At 37.1% G+C, this 24,320-nt stretch overlaps 1 protein-coding gene across 1 annotated transcript in view; it reads left to right on the top strand.

Moving 5' to 3' along the window:
* LOC136833727 (m7GpppN-mRNA hydrolase-like) overlaps positions 1-22,830 on the top strand; it is a 40,184-nt gene extending 17,354 nt beyond the window's left edge. Inside the window, 6 exon segments of the mRNA XM_067095940.1 lie at positions 5,222-5,305; positions 9,875-10,141; positions 10,889-10,938; positions 10,940-11,012; positions 11,911-12,010; positions 21,083-22,830. Of these exon segments, the coding sequence (XP_066952041.1) occupies positions 5,222-5,305; positions 9,875-10,141; positions 10,889-10,938; positions 10,940-11,012; positions 11,911-12,010; positions 21,083-21,312 (804 nt within the window). The 3' untranslated portion in view covers positions 21,313-22,830.
* The last annotated feature ends 1,490 nt before the right edge of the window (positions 22,831-24,320 follow it).

Here is a 24,320-nt window from a genome sequence, read left to right as displayed (position 1 = left end):
AGTACTGTACTTCTGTTCCCAGAAAGCAGCCTTTTGGTAGTAAAAGCTGTTGAGGTGATTTGCAAATCAAATGATCATTGACAATACCTTGAGCAGTACAAGCTATGATGCTATGAGCAGTAGGGAGTTTTCCGATGCATTACAGACGACATTTGCATTATCAGACACTGGCCATGGCACTGCTGTTGCTATGAGAAGTAACCAGTTGTGTGATAAGTTACAGATGATTTTGCAATATCAAACACAGTTCAGTGATCCTTATCAGGGAAGTGGCTGGCCGTGACACTACCATTGGCACTGGTTCTGCGTGCATTTTTGTGCTTGAAAGTATAAGGGGAGTATAAGAAAACCTTTTTAGTCAGGATTACTGCTAGAATTATTGCAAAATCTACTTTAATGCATTCTAAATGTAAAAACCAGTGTTGGCGTTTTGGTGACGTCATTAATAACACCAGAAGTATGACTGCAGTGTAGAACATTTTTCATAGGTCATGAATAAGAGATATTTGGGGGCCATTTTGATTGATATATCAGAGGCTGATGAAGATGTGAATGTTCTTGTGGAGGAATTCTGTGTTTTTAAGTGGAATCAATAATAAAGAGATTTAGGAGAGGGAAAACAACAGGTTATGTTGGAATCACTGCAGATGTGATTCTAGCTGGAATGAAATCACACCTCGTGTACTAATTTAATTGTTTTGCAGAATATGTAATGGGGAAACAAAGCCTGATGAATGAGAATTTGAAGTCTTCATTAAGTAACAAAGAAAGGAAACCTGACATTGTGGTTACTATATAGGCATTGCACTTGTGTTGGTTATGACGAAAGTTTTCAGTTTGCCTCTCCTCAGTAGAATGGAAAAAAATTGGTAAATAGCATGGAGATGAACAAGTTGATTTAAGAAGATATGACACTGATTATAATAAGGCATTTGACAGCATCCAAAACCAGTATAATAGGAACGTCTTGCATCAGTATGGTACTCCTGTTACATATGTAAAGCTAATTGAAATTATCCATGAATAAATTAGGTGCAAAGTCAACTTTGATGGGGTTTTGTCAGCTAAATTTACGATAAATAGTGGAGTGCTACAGAGGGTGTTATTTCAATAACCTTGCTGTTTACCCTTCTTACAGATTTTGTAATTAAAAGGTGGTGGAGATGAGAGAGGAGGTTTAGAGTGCAGTTACAGTTAAAACTTGACAAGGGTACGTAGATGATGCTGTTTTAATCGGCAAAACACCACCCTATTTACAAAGCTTGTTTAATAAAATGCATCTTATATCTAGAGAAATGGAATTCAAAATAAATTTTAAAAATACAGGTACAATAAGGACAGAGTATGCACATAGGGATGAAATAACATCAGATGGAGAAGGATTAATGAGATTGAATCAGCAGTAATTACATAGCCCATATTTCTAACTCATGCGGCAGCTAAAAATTTGAAATTCACGGTAGCATTCGATTGTTTTAGTGTAGGTGACTAGGTCCCACCCTCTATCAGAGGAGGAAGGGTACAACTTACTGAATACCATCAGTCCATTTCTGTCCGCTTAATGACTGTAGTTCAGTTGTCACAGCAGCTATTGTTTCAAGATTGATTGGTAGCTGGGAATATGGTTGTTTTTGTTCTTGTTTAGTGATAGTGTCATTCTGAACCTTGGGCACCAGCATTTAAGCTATTTTCAAATAGCCTGGGATTCATTAGTCTCAGTATTGGAGAAATTATTTTGAATTTTCATGCAAAACAAGGTACATCCGACATTAGCTCTTCAAGGTATGCCAGTTTTGTAAGCAAAAGGCTGCAGAAAAAGAAAACAAAGTGTCTTATGACTCCCACACAATCTGTAATAATTGTAGGGGACAAACTTGCTCTATTGGGTTGACATGTATTGAATGTAGGGACTGGGATCAAGGTAGGTGGAAAGCTTTAAAATCTCACTGAGATAAGTTAGAACAAGACAGGAAGTTGTCACAGCAGCTCTTAGAGCCAAGATTGGCTAGGAATGTGGCTAATGTAGAATATTCTAAATCTGCAAATACCAATTTGCCTGTTCTGTCTCCCTCTCCTACTCCTATCTCAGTTTAACCAGTCCTCTACCTATCAAACCTACTCCTTCACCCGGCCCCAAGGCTGCAAAACTAGAGCCTAACACCATTGCTAGCATAGAAGCCCATGTTGGTATGAGGGGTTTGGGCTCATTGTTTGACCATGGAACAGTTAACTGCATCAGGTTAAAGTGCTTATGGATCAAGCCAGTGTTAAAAATGCCAGTGCTAGTGAAGTGATATTGAGGAGGTGTGGCTAATGTAGAATGTTCTCCTAAATCTGCAAATACCGATTTGCCTGGAGTCTCCCTCCTGCCGGCATTCTTAACCAAGGTCACTGCAAGGCTCCCATGCACCAAGGAGAAAGCATACTGGTAGTCCAATGCTAGGAGGTCGATGGGGTTTATGACGGTAGGCACCCCTCAACCATGGAACAGTTGAACTGTCCCTCGGACTTGGTGGACAGCTGCTGGAAAGGCGTCTAGTGAAGTGAACTGGACGAGGTTTCTTCTAGTTCTTCGGACTCCAATTCGGACAAGGTGCCAAGGGTGCTTTTCCCGAGATTCACGCCTTCTTCAGGATGACGATAACAGTTTACCACGCTTCCTGCCTGACGAAAATCGGCAAAGGATATTGAGTGCAGTCCTCAGTCTTCCTGCAGTTTTTGGGCTAGCTGGTGAACGATCTGCAGAGGCCCGATCGACAGTATTCGGCGCCGATAAGCCCGAACCTTCTCATGGAAGCTCCTAAAGGATTTTCAGTATTCAGATTTTCGCTTATCAGCACCCACCTCCCATCAACCCCAGTGCCCATCAACTGCCCAGCACCAACTGACTGCTGAGCGCCCACCCTCCGCCAGGTGCCAAGGTTACTGATCACCCAGCACTAACTCCTGTTCGTCTGGTGCCAAACTCAAATCTTCCAGCATCGCTCCCCAAGCACCCAACCCAGCGCCCAGCACTGTCTCTGGACGGTGAATTCCTTCAAAGGCACATTGGCCCTGCACAACATACTTCATCGACAATCCTATTCAAGGTGCTGTTTGGACGAAATTATGAACTTATTGCAGAAAAATCAACAGTAACACAGGCTCCTCCTGACTTGGTGCCTTCAAAGGATTTCTTCAGAGGAAGAGGTGTTAGACCAGCCTCCTCTTTCCATGCCCTTCTCCAACCTCCTTAGGTATTCTTTGGTCGCCTTTCTGCCCTTTTTCTCACCTGCAATCACGGCTTCCCCTGCCTCTGCCTTCTATATGAGGAACCAGCCTGTTGATGTCTCCAGGCTTCCCAAGATGGTCTTGTCTTCTTCATCCAGGAAAGCCTTGAGGGAAATGGACTTCTGGCTCTTGGACAAGACAGAGCAGGGCAAAGTGGCCTTCTGCATTCCACCCGCCCGTCTTGCTTCTAAGAGATACCAAGCATACACTACAGGAGAAGCTCCCTCCTTGGGAGTTACTGCCTCCTCCTAGGGCGACTTCTGTCTGATTGACTCTAGTAGAGGGTTAGTCTTTGCTTTGGCTAAGGTTATGTTCTTGACGTCCGAGTTTGACCACATCATCAAGAATATGTTTAAGGTTTTTGAGGTCCTAAGCTTTTTGGACTGGACCGTGGAAGCACTGGCAAAGAAAATCGAAGACTGAGAGGATATGTCAGAGGACTTGTCTGCAGACTGGCTGGGAATTTTATCCTGTGCAGATAAAGCTATCAGGGATGGCTCAATGGAACTAGCTGCTTTATTCATGACGGGTGTCCTGAAGAAACGTGAACTTTGGTGCTCTTTTACCACCAAAGGTGTGACTACATCCCAGAAGTCGGCATTTCTCTTTTCTCCTGTGGACTACATGTACCTCTTCTGTCAAGTCATGGTCTGAGAAATAGTGTCGGAGCTTCAGAAAAAGTTGACGTAGGATTTGTTAGCCCAGTCAGCCAAACACTCCAATGACTTTTCTTCTTTCACTGCGAAGTCGATCCCTCCTTTGCAGCAGCAGCCCTTTTGGGGCAACAAGACAATATTCTATGCTACACTGCACTCCAATTTGTTTGCAGCACACCCAGCCAAAAAGGCTCCCTCGTAGTTAGCGCTCACACATTTTTACAACTTATTATTTCTCTGTACGTCTTTACCTGTACAGTAGATAGTTTGAATTGATCTGATTTTACCTGCACTGCCTGCAAACTGTAATTGCACTTGTGTGGCAAATATACGTTCTAAAACATAGAGACATAATAACTAAGAGTTGTATTAGTCCAAATAAAAAACAGTTTGTTCATGAAAAAGCATTTCAGAACAGAGACAGAGATGTAGAATAAAGAAGTTATTAAAAAGAGGTTGAGAAGACTTATAAAATAGATCGGTCGGAAGTGAAGGGAGACAGAAATTCTCTTCCAACTCTATTTTTATGTCAACCGTTTATTTCTTTTTTTAAGGGTTTTGTATTAAGCTAACTTTTAAATGAAATTACAGTAGCTTTAATTTCATTTGAAAGTTAGCTTAATAATTGTGGAGCATGATTAGGGTCATATTTAGTGTTTAAACTTTAGAAATAAGCATTTATTAGCATTTTTAGAGACCGTTCCAAACTTACGCGAAAATTTGCCTTGCACGAGGGGCTCTGGAACCTAACCTCGCGTAAGTTCGGGGTATGACTGTACTTTGTTAGCTAGTTAAGGTCACACAAAAAGTTAACTTCCTTTGTAACAAATAGATTGAATTATTGGGAAACACTGAATAACAAACTGTTAAAAAGCAAACCGGAGTGAAATAATATTGCAGAGGACTGACAAAACTAAATACAGTACTGTACTCTTGGACAGTTGTAAACAGTTAAGTTGTCAGACAACTGTAGATGACATTGATGGCTGAAAATACCCAATCAATGTAGACTTTGTTTTTTATCGCAAACAAAGCACTGAAGTTAAAAAGAATGTAAATAAACTATTGTTAGTGGAAAATTCTCTGAAGTATTGAAAAGTGATTATGAAGAATGCAGCTGGAGAGTGATGCCAGAGCTATTGACAGTATTGCAGGACCACAAAATGGAAATTAGTTTGCTAATCCTTAGTGTTAGTATAGCACTGAGCCATCTAAAAGTTTAATATGGTAGTCATTCATGTGATATTTTCAACATATTTCATGTTTATTATTACTACAGTATTTTTCTTTTGCAGGGCTTCTGGCACCGTGCCTCGTGGGGATTTCCCAAAGGGAAAATTAATGTTGACGAAGAACCTCATAACTGTGCAATCAGAGAGGTAAGCACTTGAGCAATTGATTGTTATTATCAGATATTATGAGATGTGTTGGAAGAACTTTGATTTCTAAACAGTTCATTGAGAGCTGTATTAATATGATACCTATGATACCTAGCTTTCTAAGTTTGTGGATTAGTTATTCGTAGTTTTGTTACCAATTATTGAATTAAAAATTTCTTTTTGTTTTGTAACCTCTGTAAACTGGCAGACAACAAACAGTTCACATGCAGAAAATGTAAGGGAAACTGGAAAAAATTCAGTAGGTCTTAAAAATATTTGTATTTATTTTTGTAGCGAAGGCATGAGTAAGAGTCACCATCTACAAACTTACTAACTTATTCAGACAACATACAGACAGGTAAATAACTCATGAAGGAAATGTAGCACCTGACACCAGGGAACGAAAACAGAGGTCACCACACAATCATTTGTGTTTGTTGACAGATGAATATATGCATATAAATTGATATACAAGGTATGACTGAAGCTATGGCTGAAATGCTGACATTGTAATGCGTACGGTGACAATAATACATTTGATCTGATAATAATATGAGAGAAGATAAGTGTATAAAAGATATGTGACGCATGCTGTGTTTCTTGTGTCCACACGTTTTCCGTGTGGAGATGATGTTGTGAGGCGATTAGCGAGCCAGGTGAGATGACAGTGTGTGGGGTCCACGTGGGACCTTAAAGTCAATGGGGTAGTTGAGAAAATTACACTTGTCTCACATTTTGTTGGGGTTTGGGGTACCAGTTTTCTGTGAAAATTGAAAATCTGTGAATAATTCTTGCCATCCCCTCCAACTCCCAGCCACAATTCCCAATACTGTTCAGTGTCTTTTACTGATATTTACCATGCCATATACAGTGTACAGTACAGTACAGTATTTACAGTATAGGTCAAGAGAGAGAGAGAATACACATGCTGTTCCTATATGGTATGATGATACTATCGTTTGTGTACAGTACTAGTGTTTACTATTTATACTGGATGTAAGTTTTTAGGTTTATAAAACTAAAAAAATCACTGTCTTCTTGAAAATACTACATGCCACAGCATGTGTAAGGATATGGAACCACTTCCACTTATGCATCTCACAAAATTACTTAACGATGTTGGAAAATGATGGTGATTATGATGAAAATGATGGTGCAGTTTTTGCTTTGGAGATATCACATGAAGACACTCACTCAATAGACCAACATTTATTAACTGCATATCATTGTTATCATTTGTTCCCTAAGTGGAAGTTGATCATTAGGATCATCATCATCATCTTTAGTATTTGCGATAGGAGGAAGAGGAGGAGGAGCAGAGGCTGAACTTTTTGTCTTAATTTCTCTTCCTGCCATTTCCTTACTTTCAAGGCATGTATGATCAGCATCCCAAATTTCTCAAAAATACCCTTTGAGAGGAGTGATATTATTTAACATAATCATGTTTTCTGACACCCTCTTCATCATCACATTCTGTCATAGCATCTGTTTTGTTCAGCTTCATCAAGGCACTTTCTGGTAACTCGTTGGGTTGGTATCAGGTAAATCTTGAGTTACTCCAAGGTCCGTATCTTGGAACCCTTTTCACCTGTTGACTTTGCTATAATCTTTTGTTAGTTCTTAGATAGGCTCTAGAGTAAATCTGGTTATGTTATTAATGCATTCTCACCACAGGTTTTTCCGTTAAGATTTTATTTCTTGAGGGTTGGTATCTATCATAATCATTCAGTGATATTTACAACATCATCAGTTTTAAAACTTTTCCATATCTTCATTAGATTTACTTTAGTGGGATTACCTTCAGTAACTGAGCATTTAGCCATAGAGCACAAATGTAATGGACCTTAAATGTCTATAATACCCATTGATCTAGAGGTTAGATTAGAGATGTGTTATATTGCAAGTAAATGACTTTGACACCTTCGGTATTGAATTGTTAGGAATCTGGGAGGCCAGGGCCATTGTCCAATATCATTAAAAGCTTTAACGCTGATTACTCTCAAGATATCTTCTGACCTCCAGTTCTACAATGAAACCATTGTAGGAAAAGTGTTAAGGTAATCCATGTCTTCTTTTGAATCCAAAAGACGGGCATTTGGGATTTATCTTTTCCCCTCTTGGCTTGGGCATTATTAGCTTAATAAATCATGGCTGATGGATAATGAACCTGTTAGCGTTAATGCAAAATAGCAGCATCAGTCTTTTCATGCTCTAGAACTTTGTGCTTGGCATTCTTTTTTTTTTTCTAGAACAGAGTAGTTTCATTGGCATTGAATACCTGCTGTCTTTTCCAACATGCTCATAAGAAGACTAGTTTTGATTATGTGACAGAAAATAATCATTTTAAATTTATCTTTTATGTGGCAGAGTCCAGAAATTAATTAATTCTAAATAACCAGTGCATAATTCTTTTATGTAATTACAGAATCCCCGGTTTATGAAGGGTTCATTCCGCTAAACACACTAAAGGAAAACAAGAAAATCGTCGAAAATTCAAAAATCATAAGAAAACCTTACTTTTAATGCTCTGGGTGCATTGAAAACGATGTAAACTGCATTATTAAGTTTTACATCAAAAACTTTCAAATTATGATTATTCTGCCGTTTTGGGGCCATACGCTTATTGCGTTGCCGGGAAATAATTTCTGATGAATATATTTGAAAAGCGCCGTAATTTGAACGTCAGAAGGTGAACCGGGATCACTTACCATTGGAAGGTCATCCAGAATTCAGGGTTGAAGCAAAAGGACAGAGCATTCACTGTTGTAACCCTATCCATCATCCTGCTGACAGTGTGTGCTTATCCTGGTAAGGCTCATCCAGTTGTAATGTTTTAAGCCCCAGCAAGAGTCCCCAGTTTCGAACCAGTTTTACGGGCATGTTTAACGAAAATCATCAATTTTCGGCAGACGATTTACTTATACTACATGGATCAGAGAAATTGAGTTTTCGGTTAGTGGCAATTTTGGTTAGATGAAGTTGACTGCCTGTACTTTAAGAATTTGAGAAGGGAGTTAGAGATTAGTTGAGCTTTATGGAAGACAAGGCACAAGAAAGACATGCATGTCAGAATTTCACAAAGGATCTTTGTGTTTTGTGATGTTGGAGGTTCTGATGCTGCCGAAATAACTACAAGTTAGCCCAAAACTATGAATGGGAAAAATCGAAATTGCAAAGAATATCTAAATTGAACAATCAGCTAAATAATTGATAAATATTAAATGAATTCAATATGATATGTCTTTCTGTTACTGTATGGTACTGAAGTAAGTAATTTTAACACTTGCCAAACCAGGTATTACTGGACAGACATCAAGATTGCCAAGTTAGAGTGTGTAACCTAGAATTTTTACTGGGCTCTTGCCCCAGTCAAAAGTGTATTGATGTGAGCAGCTGATCTGTCAATTGTCAAGAAGGTTTCTTACTCTGAAAGTGGTTGCCTAGAGTTGCATAAGGATTTAGAAGAGGTTTGTATACAGTGGCATCTCAACTTGATGTACCTCAGCTTAGTGGATTTTGTTACTTAACGGGCCTGCTCAAGTACAATGAAAGTGATACAAGTATTTTGTATTTACCAGAGAAATCTGGAAAGTACAACAGGGTTGTCAGACAGTAGATTTTGATTTCTTGTTTGTGCCTCTGAGGGTGAAGGGTGAACAAACACTCACAGTGACTGATACTTTCCTGGCTGTGCCTGTGAGGGTGGATGGTGAGCAAACATTTGCTCATTCACAACCAGTGCTTTCCTCTTTGTGTATCGTGTTAAGGAACAATAAGCACCTACTCTCTCTCTCTCTCTCTCTCTCTCTCACATTATTTTTATCAGCATTACTTAACGCTTTACTGTATTGCATTACTATAAATTAATGTAGTGTAACACATTTTTCAGTATGTGTGTGTATGTGTACAGGGTATATGCAGATGTACGCATCATGATAAGATGTGCACTTAGAAAGATATTTTTTATCAGCATTACTATAAATTAATGTAGTGTAACACATTTTTCAGTATGTGTGTATGTGTCAGGGTATATGCAGATCTCGATCATGATAAGATGTGCACTTAGAATGTATTTGCTCTCTCTCTCTCTTTTCACAGTTTTTGGGTTGGAAGAATTGAGGGTATAAATGTTTATAATTTATGTATATTGTATAGGTTTTGTATACATCGACACAGCTTGTGCATGCGCATAGTGTTAGAAGTAATTCATTTTGCAGATATATCTATGAATTCAAATGATAAGTAAATTGGTACTTAAAGTTGAATGATGAATTACAAAATATGTGTTAGGATAGACTGTCAGATAATTTATATGAAATTTCACTAATTTATAAGTTATGAGAGTTAGCCCAGAGGTACCCTATTGTGTAGGTTATATGCCAGTCTTTGTTACTAATGGATTTTGTTATGTCGCTGAGAGGTATACCCCCGAGTTGTTTGTTAAGTTCAGATGACACTGTACATATACCTAAATGATAGGTTTATTGTTGTAAAATATATATGCAGTACAGTTTATTTCCCTATTAATTTATTAATTAGATATGGTAATTTATTTCTTGAATATTTCAGGTTTTAGAAGAAACAGGGTATGATATCTCTTCGATGATAGATCCAAATGTATTTTTGGAAACGTCCATAGGTGAGCAACATGTACGTCTGTACATTATTACGGGAGTGCCAATGGATACAGAATTTGTCCCACGTACAAAAGGGGAAATTAAACAACTCAAATGGTTCCCCATTAATCAGTTGCCTTCACATAAAAATGACCGTTATTTCAACAAAGTCAATGGATCAGCAAACATGTTCTACATGGTCATGCCATTTGTCAAGTGAGTATTATGAGAATGGAATTTGTTATTTTGTATATATCTGTAGTTTATACATCTTTTTATTTTAAAAGCACTTCTTTTGTATGGTAGAACTATCATTTAATTTAAAGTATGATGTACTTCCAGTTCATATTAATTCCAACCCCTTTTGCTGATGCTTTAGTGCTTGGTTAGGGCCAACAGTCATAGGGCTTATTAACCACTTGGAAATGAGTGAAGTAACAGAGGTCACATGATATGCAAGATCACCCTTACAAAGGATCATTATTGCTTGAGCCACGTATATTAACATGGACATATTTGGAAAAAGAATCAGTATTAAGTTTCTTAAGTAATAGTATTATATGGAATATTGGCAAGTCACAAATGATCCATAAGCCTTTTTTTGTCATGAGTTTCTTGGTGATAGTTCAAAATAATTCATAAAAACACACAGCACCTAACGTTTCATGGTGTTCTGGTAGGTATTCTTCATAGGAACTGTAAGTAGTTGACAGGTGCAGATTACTGGTAATAAAATTGTCCTGGTAGTAGAAAGAGCAAATACAAGGGATGAAATGGTGCAAAACTGTTGCTCAGAAAAGATAAGTATTGAAGCAGCTTAATAGGGGACCTGTGGGTAGATCCACCTGATGTAAAATTATTTATGACTGATATATTGATTATATATTTTATTATAGTATTGCCACTTATTAGCAAGTTTTATTGATGATATCAGGTGAAAACTAATGTTACAAGTGTGATTTTTCAGACCTTGAGAGAATGGATAGCAAATGGAACAAAAGGGAGAGAAGGTCGTCGAGACATCGAGCTCCACAAATAATACAAGTGATCAGAACTCCAACCACAGATCTTCTCGACACAATCAAAGTCCGGTTAGTGTGGGCAATTCTTTCAAAAGACTTTTTTCTGTAGATTCTAGCAAAAAATATTAGGTTCAGGAATTTTATTCCTTGTCAAGCTGTTTGCCTTTCTTGCCCTCTAAAACTGTCATTGCCTCTTTCTAGTCTCACATACACCAAAAAATTCTTGTAGAATATCTAAATTTTGACTGTAAATCTAAAAATAATTGCTTCTGCAAGAATGTTTTGGCCATCAATCCTTATGTGAATTTTTCAATTCAGTTTTGAGGTTAAAGTGTTTTGTCCAATTGTTTTGTGTAACTTGCTTTGTACATGCATTAAGATTAGGAATTTTCCGTTTCAGTTTTGTAATGTGAACATAAAAACTGCTGTAGTATCTGGTATTGATATGATCTAATTTTTAAAAATGAATTAGCAGTGTATGATAACATGTAAATAAATAGGAAAAATATAGAGTAATAGTTGATGGGTTTAGATCATTTAGGTGGTAAAGATATATGCAGTTCCATTACATTACTCATCAAGGTCCATTTACATGGGTTCTAAATACATGTTTCCAGCTTAAACTCATGATTCTCATAATATTCACATACTAATATATCTTATCAGAACCCCAGCAAAGGTACTGTAGTTTCCTGCTGTTTCAGAACTTTATCCCTCTCATTACTATTGTGTCTCTGGGGAAAGTATGATATATTTACACAATTTCTACTTTTGCTGCATCTTTAGGAACATCACCTGTGTACATGGAGCGTTATTTGTACCCCTATGTATTTTTTATCTAAGTCTTCCTTCTAGGGGATTACGTAATACAGTATGTAAAATTTTAGGGTCATAAAAATTTAAGTATAATTTAGCAATGTTGGGAGTATAGTTAGACTTTTGTGCATTTTAAGTACTTGACTTTCAGGAAGAAACACCATCTTTTGAAAGACAACATAGTGCAACAGAAAGTCCACCAAAGAGGAAGGAAAATACAAAGGGAAAGTCACGCAAGTCATTATTCAATGGTAAGGAAGCATGATTGTAATAAATCTCTCAATTTTTTATAGTGTAGTCACTTGTTTCATCCTGAAGGAGTTATCTTCCATGGGTCTGTGGTATCTCTGTGGTGGCTAAACTAATATCAAAGAATTCTCTTTTAGTCAGTCTCTTGGCCAGGTAATTGTGTCATAATGATAAGCACTGTAACACGTGATGGAGTATGTAATGGACTCAAAGATAAGAGAGCTCTTTCCCTTATCTTACAGCAAAGCTGACACCCAGGTTATTTCCTTTATCAAACCTGCTAGAAGAGGAAGTGGTAATTGCACAGTGTGCCATATTGTTGACAAACACACTGGCAAGAGACCAAGCCATTGCTTTTATCTGGAACAGATTCAGTTATCGTCAGGGCTCCAAGATTCAACATTATGGAAACTCTTTAGGGGAAAAGCCAAAAGAATAAGTCCTTAGCTTTAAGTCACAGTTACAGTTTTAAACTTTTTGTAATTGGTAGTTGAAAACCTGGTATTTCTTGGTAACACATGGCCACAGCGTTTAGCAGCGAATTGTTAGTTGTGAAAATCAAGTTTTAAAAATTTGCCATTTCAATTAGATGTTTTAACTAAAAACCCCACCGTTTATCATTAATATAGAAAACTCCCAGATTCTATGATGTCTACAATATTCTAGCCAGTCATAGATGATTGGAATAATTTAGATGATAAATAGTTGTTGTCATAATGATAAACACTGTAAGTGTGATAAATAACATAGATTAAGTATTAACTCTAAAAGATAAGAAAACTCTTTTCTTATCTTACAGCTAAAGCTTAGACCAAGGACCCAGGATTAGATTAGTAATAGTATCAAATGGTAACCTAGAAGAGATATTTAAGTGAATTTTTCCTTTTTGTATAGCCACATGATCTAAATAACAGATTAGGCAGCCATATTGTTTGACAAACATCCCACTTGGCAAGAGACCAAGGACTAAATGAAACAGTAATCCTGGCTAGATGAAATGGTAGCTTATCTTTAAGGATACATTGGTAAATTTGTGTTTTGTAAAACAGATGAATTCAATTAAATAACCTTATCAGTAACCTAGATTAGAGTAAGTAAGGCTTTTCCAAAAAAGATTGTTTTGATAAAACCAATGGCTAGACAAAACCAGCCAGTAGGGTTTGTTTTATATAGTTATACACAGAGTGATCTAAAAATTTTATTAGTGTCATACAGTTAGTTGAACATTTTATTCTATTGTTATATTGATCTTAGACAGTTAAACACAATTGGGCCAGACAAGAAAAACCAATATCTCCTACATCTACTTCTGTTTGTAAAGCCTATACATTTGTCAGCTATTCCTTTCTCCTAGGAACCTCTTTAGGGAATATTCAGTTCATTAGCTTAAACAGTAGTTGTTTCTTCAAATATCAGATAAAAGAGAATCTCTTCCAGATAAAGTAGTCTGATTATAAGAAGGTTTTTCAATGTTTATATCCTCTGTTTAATAAACCTTACCATTGGTTTGAGAACAGAATCTTCTGTTGTTAAAGAACCATCCAAAGCATTAGGTAGGCATATAAAATTCTGGCTAAACAAATTAGTTTTGCAGTTAGCCTAAGAATGGATCAAAAATTAAATGGGAATAGCCCTTTCAAGTCTGTGGAGTCTATATGCTGTTGTCAGATGAGGCAGTGGTGTCAGCTGATATGATATTCAACACATAAAACCGTTTCCCCAAATAAACCATTACAGCTAATTTTTTTGGTGCCTGATGGCACTGCATTTGCACCTTCTGCTCCCTTTTGGTTGAGTTAGGGATTGATTGTTAGAACAAGTCAGTTGAAGTCACACAACTATTTTGGTTAGTAGAAGAGTCTGAATCATATGTTGCTATTTTAGGTCTCCCCATAGTGTGCAATCATTTCAATGTTCCCTGGAGTGTTGTGTTGCACCTTTATCCTCTTTACTGACAGTTGCAAGAAGTCTGCTTTAGAGAAAATGGTGATGTGGTGTCTGTCACCTGACTCATGTTTTTAATTTATGTCTTGTTTAATGCATTAAACAAAAGATTGTTTAAGAAAAACCACCAATAGGGTTAATTATATCAGTTATAAACAGAGTTATTAATACTAATGTATGTTATGTTGATTCACTGATTGGTTTTTGACATCTACTTCTCTTTGCAAATCCTCGTCAGCTATTCCTTTCTCCTCAAAATGTATCAGTTATGACATGCTGTTTCAGGCACTGTAGTCTCTTCCTTCAGCACTTCAAACAATCTTACCAGTTCAGAATCTTCTGTTGTTTCAACTGTACTATTCTGGCCTTTGCTTGAAGAATGGATCATTTGGGAATGCTTTCAAGTCTGTTTAGACAGATGACAGTGGTGTCAGGTGTTGGACTCCTCTTCCCCCATGCTGGAGCCTGGGAGGTTTTGTCTAGGGATTCATTGTAAGTAGTCACTGTTAAAGTTTTGTCTTCTACTGAACTTTCACTCAGTATGATTGCCTGCTTCCTCAGTATGATTGCCTGCTTTCTGTGCCAGCGTAGAGTTTGTGGTACCACCATAGAGATGTTGTGGTACCAACTTAGAGAGCTTCTGGCGCTACCTTAGAGTGTTTGTGGCACCAGCTTAGAGAGGTTGTGGCACTAGCTTTGTGTCTGTATCACCAGCAGAAGCTTAGCGGGGAAGAGTCTTAGAGTTTTTTACTTGCGTGGATAAGGCCATTTCTGACACTGCAAGTAAATGTTCTCATACTTATACTAACTGGGTTTTGAAGAAGTGAGAACAGTTGTACTCCTATCTGCCATCAAAAGTTTCTCCTGCAAAGGAGATGGCAGTCGTTTTGGTTTCTCCTCTGAGTCATCTTCTAAGCCTGAGTCTTTTCAAGGTGATAAGGGAGATATATTGCTATAGAATGATATAGAATTTCTTAGGTAATCTCTCAGTTGGGGTAAAAATGCCTGCCACCTCTTTTCCTTCAGACCTTTTTTTTTTTTTTTTTTTTTTTTTTTTTTTTTTTTTTTTAAGTCATATCTCTTCTCACAGCTTTTTTTTTTTTTTTTCTCAGTTGCTGATGCCTTTTAGGGATCCATTCAGCCTTCAGGTTCCAGTAGGAAACCAATTGCAAGCCTTTTGGCATGTTTATAGTCTTAGGAGCAGAACTTTGGGTGGTGGAGTTACTGGAGGAGATTTAAGGTTTTGTCAGGTTTCCCTCCATTAGCATTGTCTCCTATAGCTTTTTTCCTTTGCATCTTCTCCAGCAGAAGTATGGTATTCTTCAGTAGGAGGTTGTAATTAGAGAAGATTGCAGTGGGGCAGGTATTGGTAATTCACTGGGATTTTACTACTGACTTTTTCTTAACCGAGGTTGGCACCCAGTATTGGTCATATTGAGACTGAAAAACTTTAATCACCTGTCCCTTTATTTCATGGTTTTTTTCCAGTATGGTTTTAGTAACTTCCCAGAAGAATGATCAGATGATTCGATGGACTTGTAGAATGCATTTTCCACATCCCAGTAGATCCTCAGTCTTGTGAGTTCCTTCGATGTTTATTGAAAGGGAAGGTATTTCTGTTCAAGGCACTTTGCTTTGGCTTGTGTACAGCATCTCAAGTATTCACGAGGAATATGTTGCCCAAAGGGAGATGGTGTTATCTTTTAGGAGCAAGAATTCTTTTGTACTGAGTTGAAAGGTTCAGGTTTGCCAACTGTTGACAGTATTCCCAGGGCCAAGGATCTGTTGCTCAGTCTTAGTGCATTATGATTTTCAGTAGACTTGCGTAACTCCTCCTCATTCCAATCTCTATTTGGGGATGAGGGTAGACTTGCAATTTGGCATGCTTTCCTGTTAGAAGACAAATAAACACTTCTTGCTTCTTTTCAAAGAATATTAGCCCTTAAGGAAGCTTCCAATGCAGTAATAGCTGTCTTTGTTAGAACACATGGCCACACTGGAAAATTTGTGATAATAATCAGGCACAATTACAGTGTGGTCTCTGCATAGCAGAATTGCAGCTTACAGCTAACGTTCATTAAAGTTTTAGGTAAATCCAGGATGCCAGAACTACGAGTCAGCAAGCTCATTCTTAAACCTATATCCAGGTTTTGTTTCTTACCTCCATCTCTTAACACAAAAGGAGGTATGGTAATTGTTTTGATGACTTCCATTGAAGATTCCTGGTAGGTCTGTCCCTGAGAGCTCAAATCTTGGCAGTATGAAAGAGTTTCTACAGTGCAAACACCTGGTCAGAAACTAAGTCATATCTGGGCAAAAAAGAACAACAAAGTTTTGCTTCTCCAGTTCATTCCGGGACGGACAGTGTTCTTAGCAATTGTGGATTCAGGAAGGATAAGTTCTGCTTACAGAGTGGTCATGGCATCCCCGAGTCCGCCAGTTGTTGTGGAATGAAGGGAACATTGAAATGTGGACTTATTAGCGTGTGGATGAACAAGAACAACCAGTCTTTAAGCTTGGCCCATTTCAGACACATAAGCTTTCCCCTTTTATCAATTGTAAGGAAAGAATTGAACAAATTTCGAGTATACAGGAATCGCTCAGTGGCCTCCATAGAGCCTTAGTGACCTCAGAGAGGGAATGAATTTGGGACTTTTTAGCTCTCTCGGTAGATCTCTCTCGTATTCTTCCATTAAGGTAAATTCAACTCAAGCAAAATTCCATGCAGTTCCACAAAAATTGTACATCCCACACTTAACCGATTGGAGATACTCAACCATTTCCTCCCAACAAGGTGGTTTTCTGGGTATCTCAGATTCTATCCTTAATCAAGTGGAGAAACAACCTTGGCCTTGTATCAGAAGCAGCAGTTTGTGTATTGCTCAGAGTCCCATTGTAGAAGAATTTCCAGCACCCATAACCCTGTAGACATCAAAGTTTCTTTGTTTTCTTAGATATAGTAAGAGATTTTTGGTGTATACTCTCAAGGTTATGCATTCATGCTTTTCTCCTTATTGCATCATGTGCAATTAGATCTGGCTAATGATCAGCATCTTAGGCGTGAGATCTCTGATTGAGATTAAAGCCAATCTGTCTAGAACAATTATCAATCTGTCTCTTGAAAGTTTGAAATTTTATTTGCAGATCCCTTTGAGCCTGCAGAATCGGTTGAAGAGTGTACTATGACACACATTTTTTGTTAGTACTGTTGATAGTTAAAAGAGTAAGTTAATTGCAAGCATTGTCCTTCAAGGTTGTTGTAAAGGGAATGCTATTGTATCTTTTTCGCCTTAGAACTGAAGATGTTATTAAGGCTAAGTTTCTCCGAGAACTGTAAGAGTTCTGATTTTAGGAGGAATTCATACAAGAGGAAGAGGAAACACTTCTTTGTCCTGTTAGGATAATTAAATTTTTTTTAAATAGGTAAGCCTGGAAAGGGAAAAGTTAACCTTTTATTTTGTGGTTTTAGAAAATCTAGACTTTCTTTGTCAAAGAAAGCAATGTTCTCTGTGACTTTTATTAGGCTAGTGCATGGGAAATTAGTTCCATATCTTTTACCTTTGTGGAAGGTAAATATTCATAATGTAAGACTAGTTGCTACTTCATTTAGTTTTGTGACAACCATTGTCACTTGAGGATATGATTAGTGCAGCATCAGTACATGTGCAATTCAGCATTTGCCACTCGCTACCTTGAGTATGCAGAATCGTGTCTGAAAATGGTAAAATCCTTAGTCGGCTTCTAGTAGCAAGTAAAGTCTTTCCCTGAACTGATGAAAGAACCATCTTTTAGGCTCATTGTTTTAATATTTTTTTTTATATTTTTGGGATCTTGGAGGTACATGTATTGTTTGGGATTGTACATTTATATCATAGAGGTATTTAATTTTGTGGCTTTCGGACACAGGCACAGGGACGAATCCATTCACACCACTTCTATTTCATTCTGGGTGAATTGAAACAGTTTTCTCCGCAAGGTTGTTCATTGCTGCACACGTACAAGAGCCTTTGCTCCCTGAAAGGAATCCAGCTTCGGGCAGCAGTAAGATCCAGAAAGGAATCCAGATCAGGTAAGAGGTTTTGGGTTTCATGCAAGAAACCTTTAACACAATTGGCTGAGCAGATTTCATTTAACTGCACTACCCATTTTCAATTTAACTGCTTTAACTAAGATTCCCAAATAATATAAATTTTCATGATAAATGTATAATTTGGATACTTCCTCTTCTTCAAGCTGTGAAGAGAATCAGCTAAAACATTTGAAACACACTTTGAAATGCCAGTTATCTGGGTCAGCCGCGATCTTTTGTTTATCAACAAGGAGATATAGGCTATCTTTAACAGCAGGTGAGTATCCAAATAATAAATTTTTTATGGAAATTTATATTTTGGACTGTTCACTCACTAGATATTCCTTTCTTGGGAATGCTTGTGATGCCTTATTTAATTTGATGTTGATAAGACTGGCTGATTAAAGGGTAAAGTGCACCTGGTGATTTAAATTATTCTTAAACGTACTTTAATTTTGGGGTGATTTTTAAAACTTTTTGTGGGTTTACCTGGGAGATGTGACATGTATGTGTCTCCATGAAGATGATTCTATCATCTGTAGCTGGATAAACCATGCAACATGGAAAAGCCTTTAATTATTATTATTATTATTACTACTGTATCATTTGAAAGAAGTCCCTATCTGAGGCCAGTGTTATTGAAAACAGTTGCTGTTTCAGCAGTATAGTATTCAGCTTATACAGCCCTCTCTGTTTATCTTATTGTCTTCTCATCAGCATAAACAAATGCCCAAAGTACATGGAATGATATACTGGTCTCACACAGTGATGTTTGGACTTGCACAGAGGCGGGCTTATGGAAAGAGAATGAATTTAATTCAGAGGTTACAGGTATAGCTGGGAAATGGGTTTACTTTTAGCAAAAGTCCAGGCAGATCAACTTGTCATTGGTCAGTTTGATACCAGATATTTTTGCTGCCTTATTTTCTTATCTGAACAGATAATCTATCAACTGATCTGGAGACTAAGTTCTAAAAACTTATTTTCAGTCAAGAAGGTTTGTTTGGAACCCCTTTCCTTGATCTTTGTGCTTTTACATTACTCCTGTGAGGAGTGGAAGAGGTAGACAGTAATTGCTGCTTACAATCCTCATTATGTTAACGACACCATGATACTAAAATGGTCCTCAAAGGTCCTAGTGTCCTTCCATGTCAGGTCTGTGACGGTGGTAGTACTCTGACAGACAGAAGTACTTGCGAGACAATGACCAACAAGGAATCAAAAGTGGGACGGCTCTTTTTCAATGAAGTCAAGGGATAGGATGGTCGATCTTGACTTCCGGTTCTTGCTCAAGCATATTCGAAGGTGATCAGTTAAATTGATCATTTTCCTTCGATGGTCCTGTGGTGCCAAAGACAGTATGACTTATGTGTTACCCCCATAATCTTGTCTTTCAACCCAAAGCTAACGACTAGTTCGTTAGCGTCAAGTTGCTCGAGAAACTGTGGCAAAGGAATCCTTTCTTTAGCTAGGGGACTGATCAACCGAGTGTACTGTGAAACTTCCTGCTGGACATCAGTACATTTCAGGTAAGATCTCATCCATATGTCTGTCACATTCAGAAAGGACATGTAGTTTGAGTACAAGGATAGAATGTATTTGTGAAATTCACATTCATATCCTCTTACCTGGGAGAGTTTACCATAGGCAAAGGGATCATGACCTTCCAAACATACCCTGCAATTTCGATCTATGGCATTCAGGAAGAACCTGTTGATCTGGTACTAGGATAGAATGTAATTGTATAGTTCACATTTTTATCCTTTTACTTTGGGTTATTGCCCATGGGTCCTTGGACTCCTTTTCCTTGGATCCTTGGTGGATGTTTAGTAAGTCAATGTAGTTTACCGAGCTCTTAAGGACAGGTTGCATCTTGCCTAATGTGTGCGGCTGCAGGGAGGTGTTGGGTGGGGGTGGACTGGCCTCCTGCCTTCCTCCTGTTTTCCATCCTCTTCCAGTGGACAGAGGAAGAGTGAACAAGCCATCACAAGCTGGACGGGCGTGCATAAAGGTGATCTGCATGACTGAGTACCTGTCTATAATCCAGTTTTGTTTGGATTAATAGATGTATTTCCTACCCTCTCTATAGCAAGGTGAGAGAAGGACTGACTATGGGCAAGCCAGTTGGTTATTTTTAGCTACACAGTCTTGGACATTGTGGGTTCATCCGTACCTTTCGAATCAAGGGTTTTCATACTTTCCTTTTATTTGAGGTGCCCAGAAATCTGTCAGTTGAACATCCCTTGTTCAATAGATCAGAGGCATGGTATCCTTCATTTGCTCTCTCATGACCAGGAAGAAAATACCAGGTGAGCCGAACTGCTAGTCAGTTCAGAGAATTACTGGGAATCCTGCCTCCAATAGTAAGTCTCTGTATGTAAAGACCAAGGGTTTGTATTTGTGTAGGAACAAATGACAAATTTTTAATTAATTTGTATTTTTCCTAATGTACAAACCTGGGGTCTTTACATAAAAAGCCCACCTCTTACCACCCCTCATTCTTTTACCTAGGCCAAAAGGTAAACTGAAGAGATTGAATTGAATACTGGTTGGATGGGTGGTACATCCTCCCCTACCAAAGGTAACTGTTACCATAACCACCTTGCAAAAGTTTAACTGCTGGACGTTCCAGCTTTGCCAAAAGTTATCCATATATAAAGACCTCAGGTTTGTATGTTTGGAAAATACAAGTTAATTAAAAATTTGTCATATTTCCTAGTAACAAAATTATTTTAAACTAGAAAAGCCACCTTATTGATTGACTTAATATTCATCCTGCACTGCAGATGCTGCAAAAAAGGGCGCTCTTTATTAAGGTAATCTCACTTGCTAGATAATTAACGTGTGGCAATTATTAATTGCTGGCATTGCTTATCTGCCCTGATTGAGAAAATGGCATTTGTTAAAATATCAGGACTCCATTTTATATATGTGAAACAGTAAAGGAGGTTGTAAATGCCAATAATGACAATCCTGTTTTAAGTTCATTGTCACATACAACATTATTTAACTAGTAAAACTTACTTTTAACATCAGAATTACTTCACATTTGATTGAACAGATAACCAGGAAGAGCCTCAGAAGTTTACCTTCAAGAGTAGGGGAAAGGGACGCAATCAGACTAATCATAAGGCCAATCGAGAAAATCAGCAGACGCATGGCGGACCATTGGAGGGAATAAAACAGCAACCACATTTCCATTCATATTCTTGGCAAACTTTTCAAATAAACAAGAAAGAAGTTTATGATGCCATTGAAAAGGCTTGGTTTGGTGTAAAGCTCTCATGGTAGTTGGTAAAACAACTTGGGTTTGTTTTTCATTGCTTCAGGAAAGATAATTCATATGCACTGCACATATTTTCCATACTCATGATCTCACTTGTAAATACATTTGGACAAATAGAATTTTTAGGATTAAATACTGTAGTATTAAGTTACTAACTCAGGACAGGTTATTTTTTGTACATTAGTTTTCTTAGAACTTAGGAATGAATTCTGTACAGGAGTGGCACCCAACTAAATATAAGAGCTATAAACTTCGTAGGGAAACAATAATGCTGTTAAACAGCAAAAATTAACAATTATATATTTTTGCAACAAAATGATTAGAGTGAGATCTCATCAAAGTTAAAAGCCATGTCTTGCGCCAGCAGGTTACAAGGTTCACTTTTATCTTGTTGTATTATTGGTGGATATACAGTATTTAAAGCTGTATGAATATCTTTAAAGAGTAAATTATTCAGAGATTATTTCAGATTTCAAGCCTTGGTACAGTGTAATATTAGATCCAGAACTCTGCAGTGCTGCATTGAAATTTTCTGTAGTCGCTTGTTACTCTCAGTTTTAGATAGACTGCCTTAAAGTTGGTGGAGGAGGTCCTGAAAATCATGACTACTTACACTCGAGTAATTGGTTATTGAGCTTCCAGCATTTAGGTGTTTATATAGCCATTTGATATTATTGTGATAGTGAATAATAGTCATATTTTTAAAGGTATCTCTGATAATATTTCTTTTAGGTATGCAAATGAGATTAAGTTTGCAGAGCTTTATTCTAAAGAAGCAAATTATTTTTGGATTGGCATTTTAATTGTTCTAAGAATGTTCCACATTGCAAAATAATGTTGAGATTTCCCTTGCACTGCCTCTCTTATGCAAATAACTTATAAAGTCTTTAGTTTTCTGTGATGCAAAGAATTGCATTGTTGATGACTTGGGTACAGCTGTTTATTGGGACCATAAATCAAAGAAACAGTATTCCCTCTTAGGTGTTAAGTGTGAAGTCATGATTTGAAGCAAGTTTATATATGTGTGTGTTATGTAAATACTGTGCTGTTGGTCAGGTATCCTTGTGGTGTTTTTATCAAATATTTTTAAACAATGCCATTTTTGTTCAAATGTTAGTTATGCAGAATACTCATATTTTATAAGAATTCACAAGAGAATAATTTATATTAGGAACAATTGAAGGCAATTGGTTGCAGTGTGTTGACCAAAGAATATATTTTGCTCAGTAGAATATTGCAAATTTTGATCTGTAGTGCACTTCAGTTCCATTTTATCATCCTTACTAACAAAAATTTTACTTAAATTGACAACTCTTTGAGAAGCAAATTTACAGTACTTCAGTTGGTAATAAGCCAGTGTTGTTTCTGGTGAACCAACTAAGATAATTATTAGGTTTTATTGCTATGTATTTGGCTGCCTTTCAGATATTCTTTATGAGCAAAGGCATCATTATTTTAAATCTCATTTTGTATTTTATTGTTGAGGATCAATATATGGGGCCATTCTATAAATCCCAAAAATATTTTTTCTTTATTTAACATGGATTCTCCATTTTTTATGATTGATGGTTTAACCTTGTCTTGGAAGTTTACTAGGTGTGTAGACTTTGTCTCCAAATTTGTCCTACAAAAAGTAATTCCATTATCATTTGCTCTGTTTGTGACAGGCTGCTTTGCAAAATGGTTTTAATTATAAACCCATTACATTACAAAGCCTTTTGTGTAAACTGAAATCCCCACACTCTACAGTTAGTAAGGAGATGAAAAGATGCTGTTTGTTTGAATGCACACTTCAAGATTCGCAAGGGTGCAGCAGAAGGAGAAAGACAGCTGGATTCTTGAAGATTTCTTCTGGAAGCCATGAACCACCTGCATTAGGGAGAGGATGGGGAAGGGAGGAACTTACAGCCACACAAGTTTTTATTCGTGAGGGGAAAAAATGACAGATTTTAAAAATAATTTGTATTTTTCCTAACATATAAACCCTCTGTCTTTACATACGGGATTAACTTCCATATTTAAAGACCGAGGGTTTGTGAGTTAGGAAAAAGGCCCTTCTCGGCGAACCTCTTCCATTGCTCATTCAGTGAGTTGTGCAACAACAGACTCTTCATAAAGGGTCCCGACAGATGGGTGAAGAATGCAATTTGGAGATTACATTGGGGAGCAAAAATGTTGGACCCAACAATGCTTCCTTTCTAGCCTTAATGCAACACTCGAGAAAGCCATAGAGTACTCCCCATAGGGGTGACAGGAATTTTTGCCGCAGAGTTTTCGCCATGGGACTTTTCGCCACATACTTTTTGCCACAAAGTCTTTTCGCAATAAGGAATTTTTTCCACAAAATGCGTATTGAATAGGATAATAAGGTAATTAGCTATTACATGTGCTTTTAGAATTTAAACAAATAAATACATATACATATACTTGTACATACATTCATTTGATGCGAAGTTCTTTGATAATTGGCTGTTACTTCTAAAGGTTTGAGCAAGTAGTTTTTAAACAAGAATTATAAGTAATTGTATCCAATAAGATAATTAGCTATTTCCTGTACTTTTAGAATTTAAACATAAATAAGCTACTTGCGTACATACATGCATTCATCTAATCGATGGTCTTTGATAATTAGCTATTACTTTTAAAGTTTTAAACAAGAGGTATAATTAATTGTATCTAATAAGATAATTAGCTATTTCATGAACCTTTATAATTTAAACATAAATAAATAGACTACATACATACGTACATACAGGCGTTTATCTAATGTGACTGTCTTTGATAATTAGCTGTTGCTTCAGAAGTTTTAAACTAGTAGGTTTTAAACAAGAACTATAAGATTGTTTCTACTTATAAAGTTTTAAAAATGTAGGCTTTAAAACGGAAATAATTTTTTTCAGTGAAGAATATATTTGTTATATTATTCAAGCCCTTCTACTGTAAAAACTAGCTGTGGAGGTGAAAAGGTAGTTGATGATGCTAATTTCGTTTACAAAATCAACAGAACCATGGG

Source organism: Macrobrachium rosenbergii, chromosome 52 (genome assembly GCF_040412425.1).
Source record: "Macrobrachium rosenbergii isolate ZJJX-2024 chromosome 52, ASM4041242v1, whole genome shotgun sequence".
Classification (NCBI taxonomy): Eukaryota; Metazoa; Arthropoda; class Malacostraca; order Decapoda; family Palaemonidae; genus Macrobrachium; species Macrobrachium rosenbergii.
The sequence above is the reverse complement of the archived record's forward strand: the minus strand, read 5'-3'. Positions and strand labels throughout refer to the sequence as shown.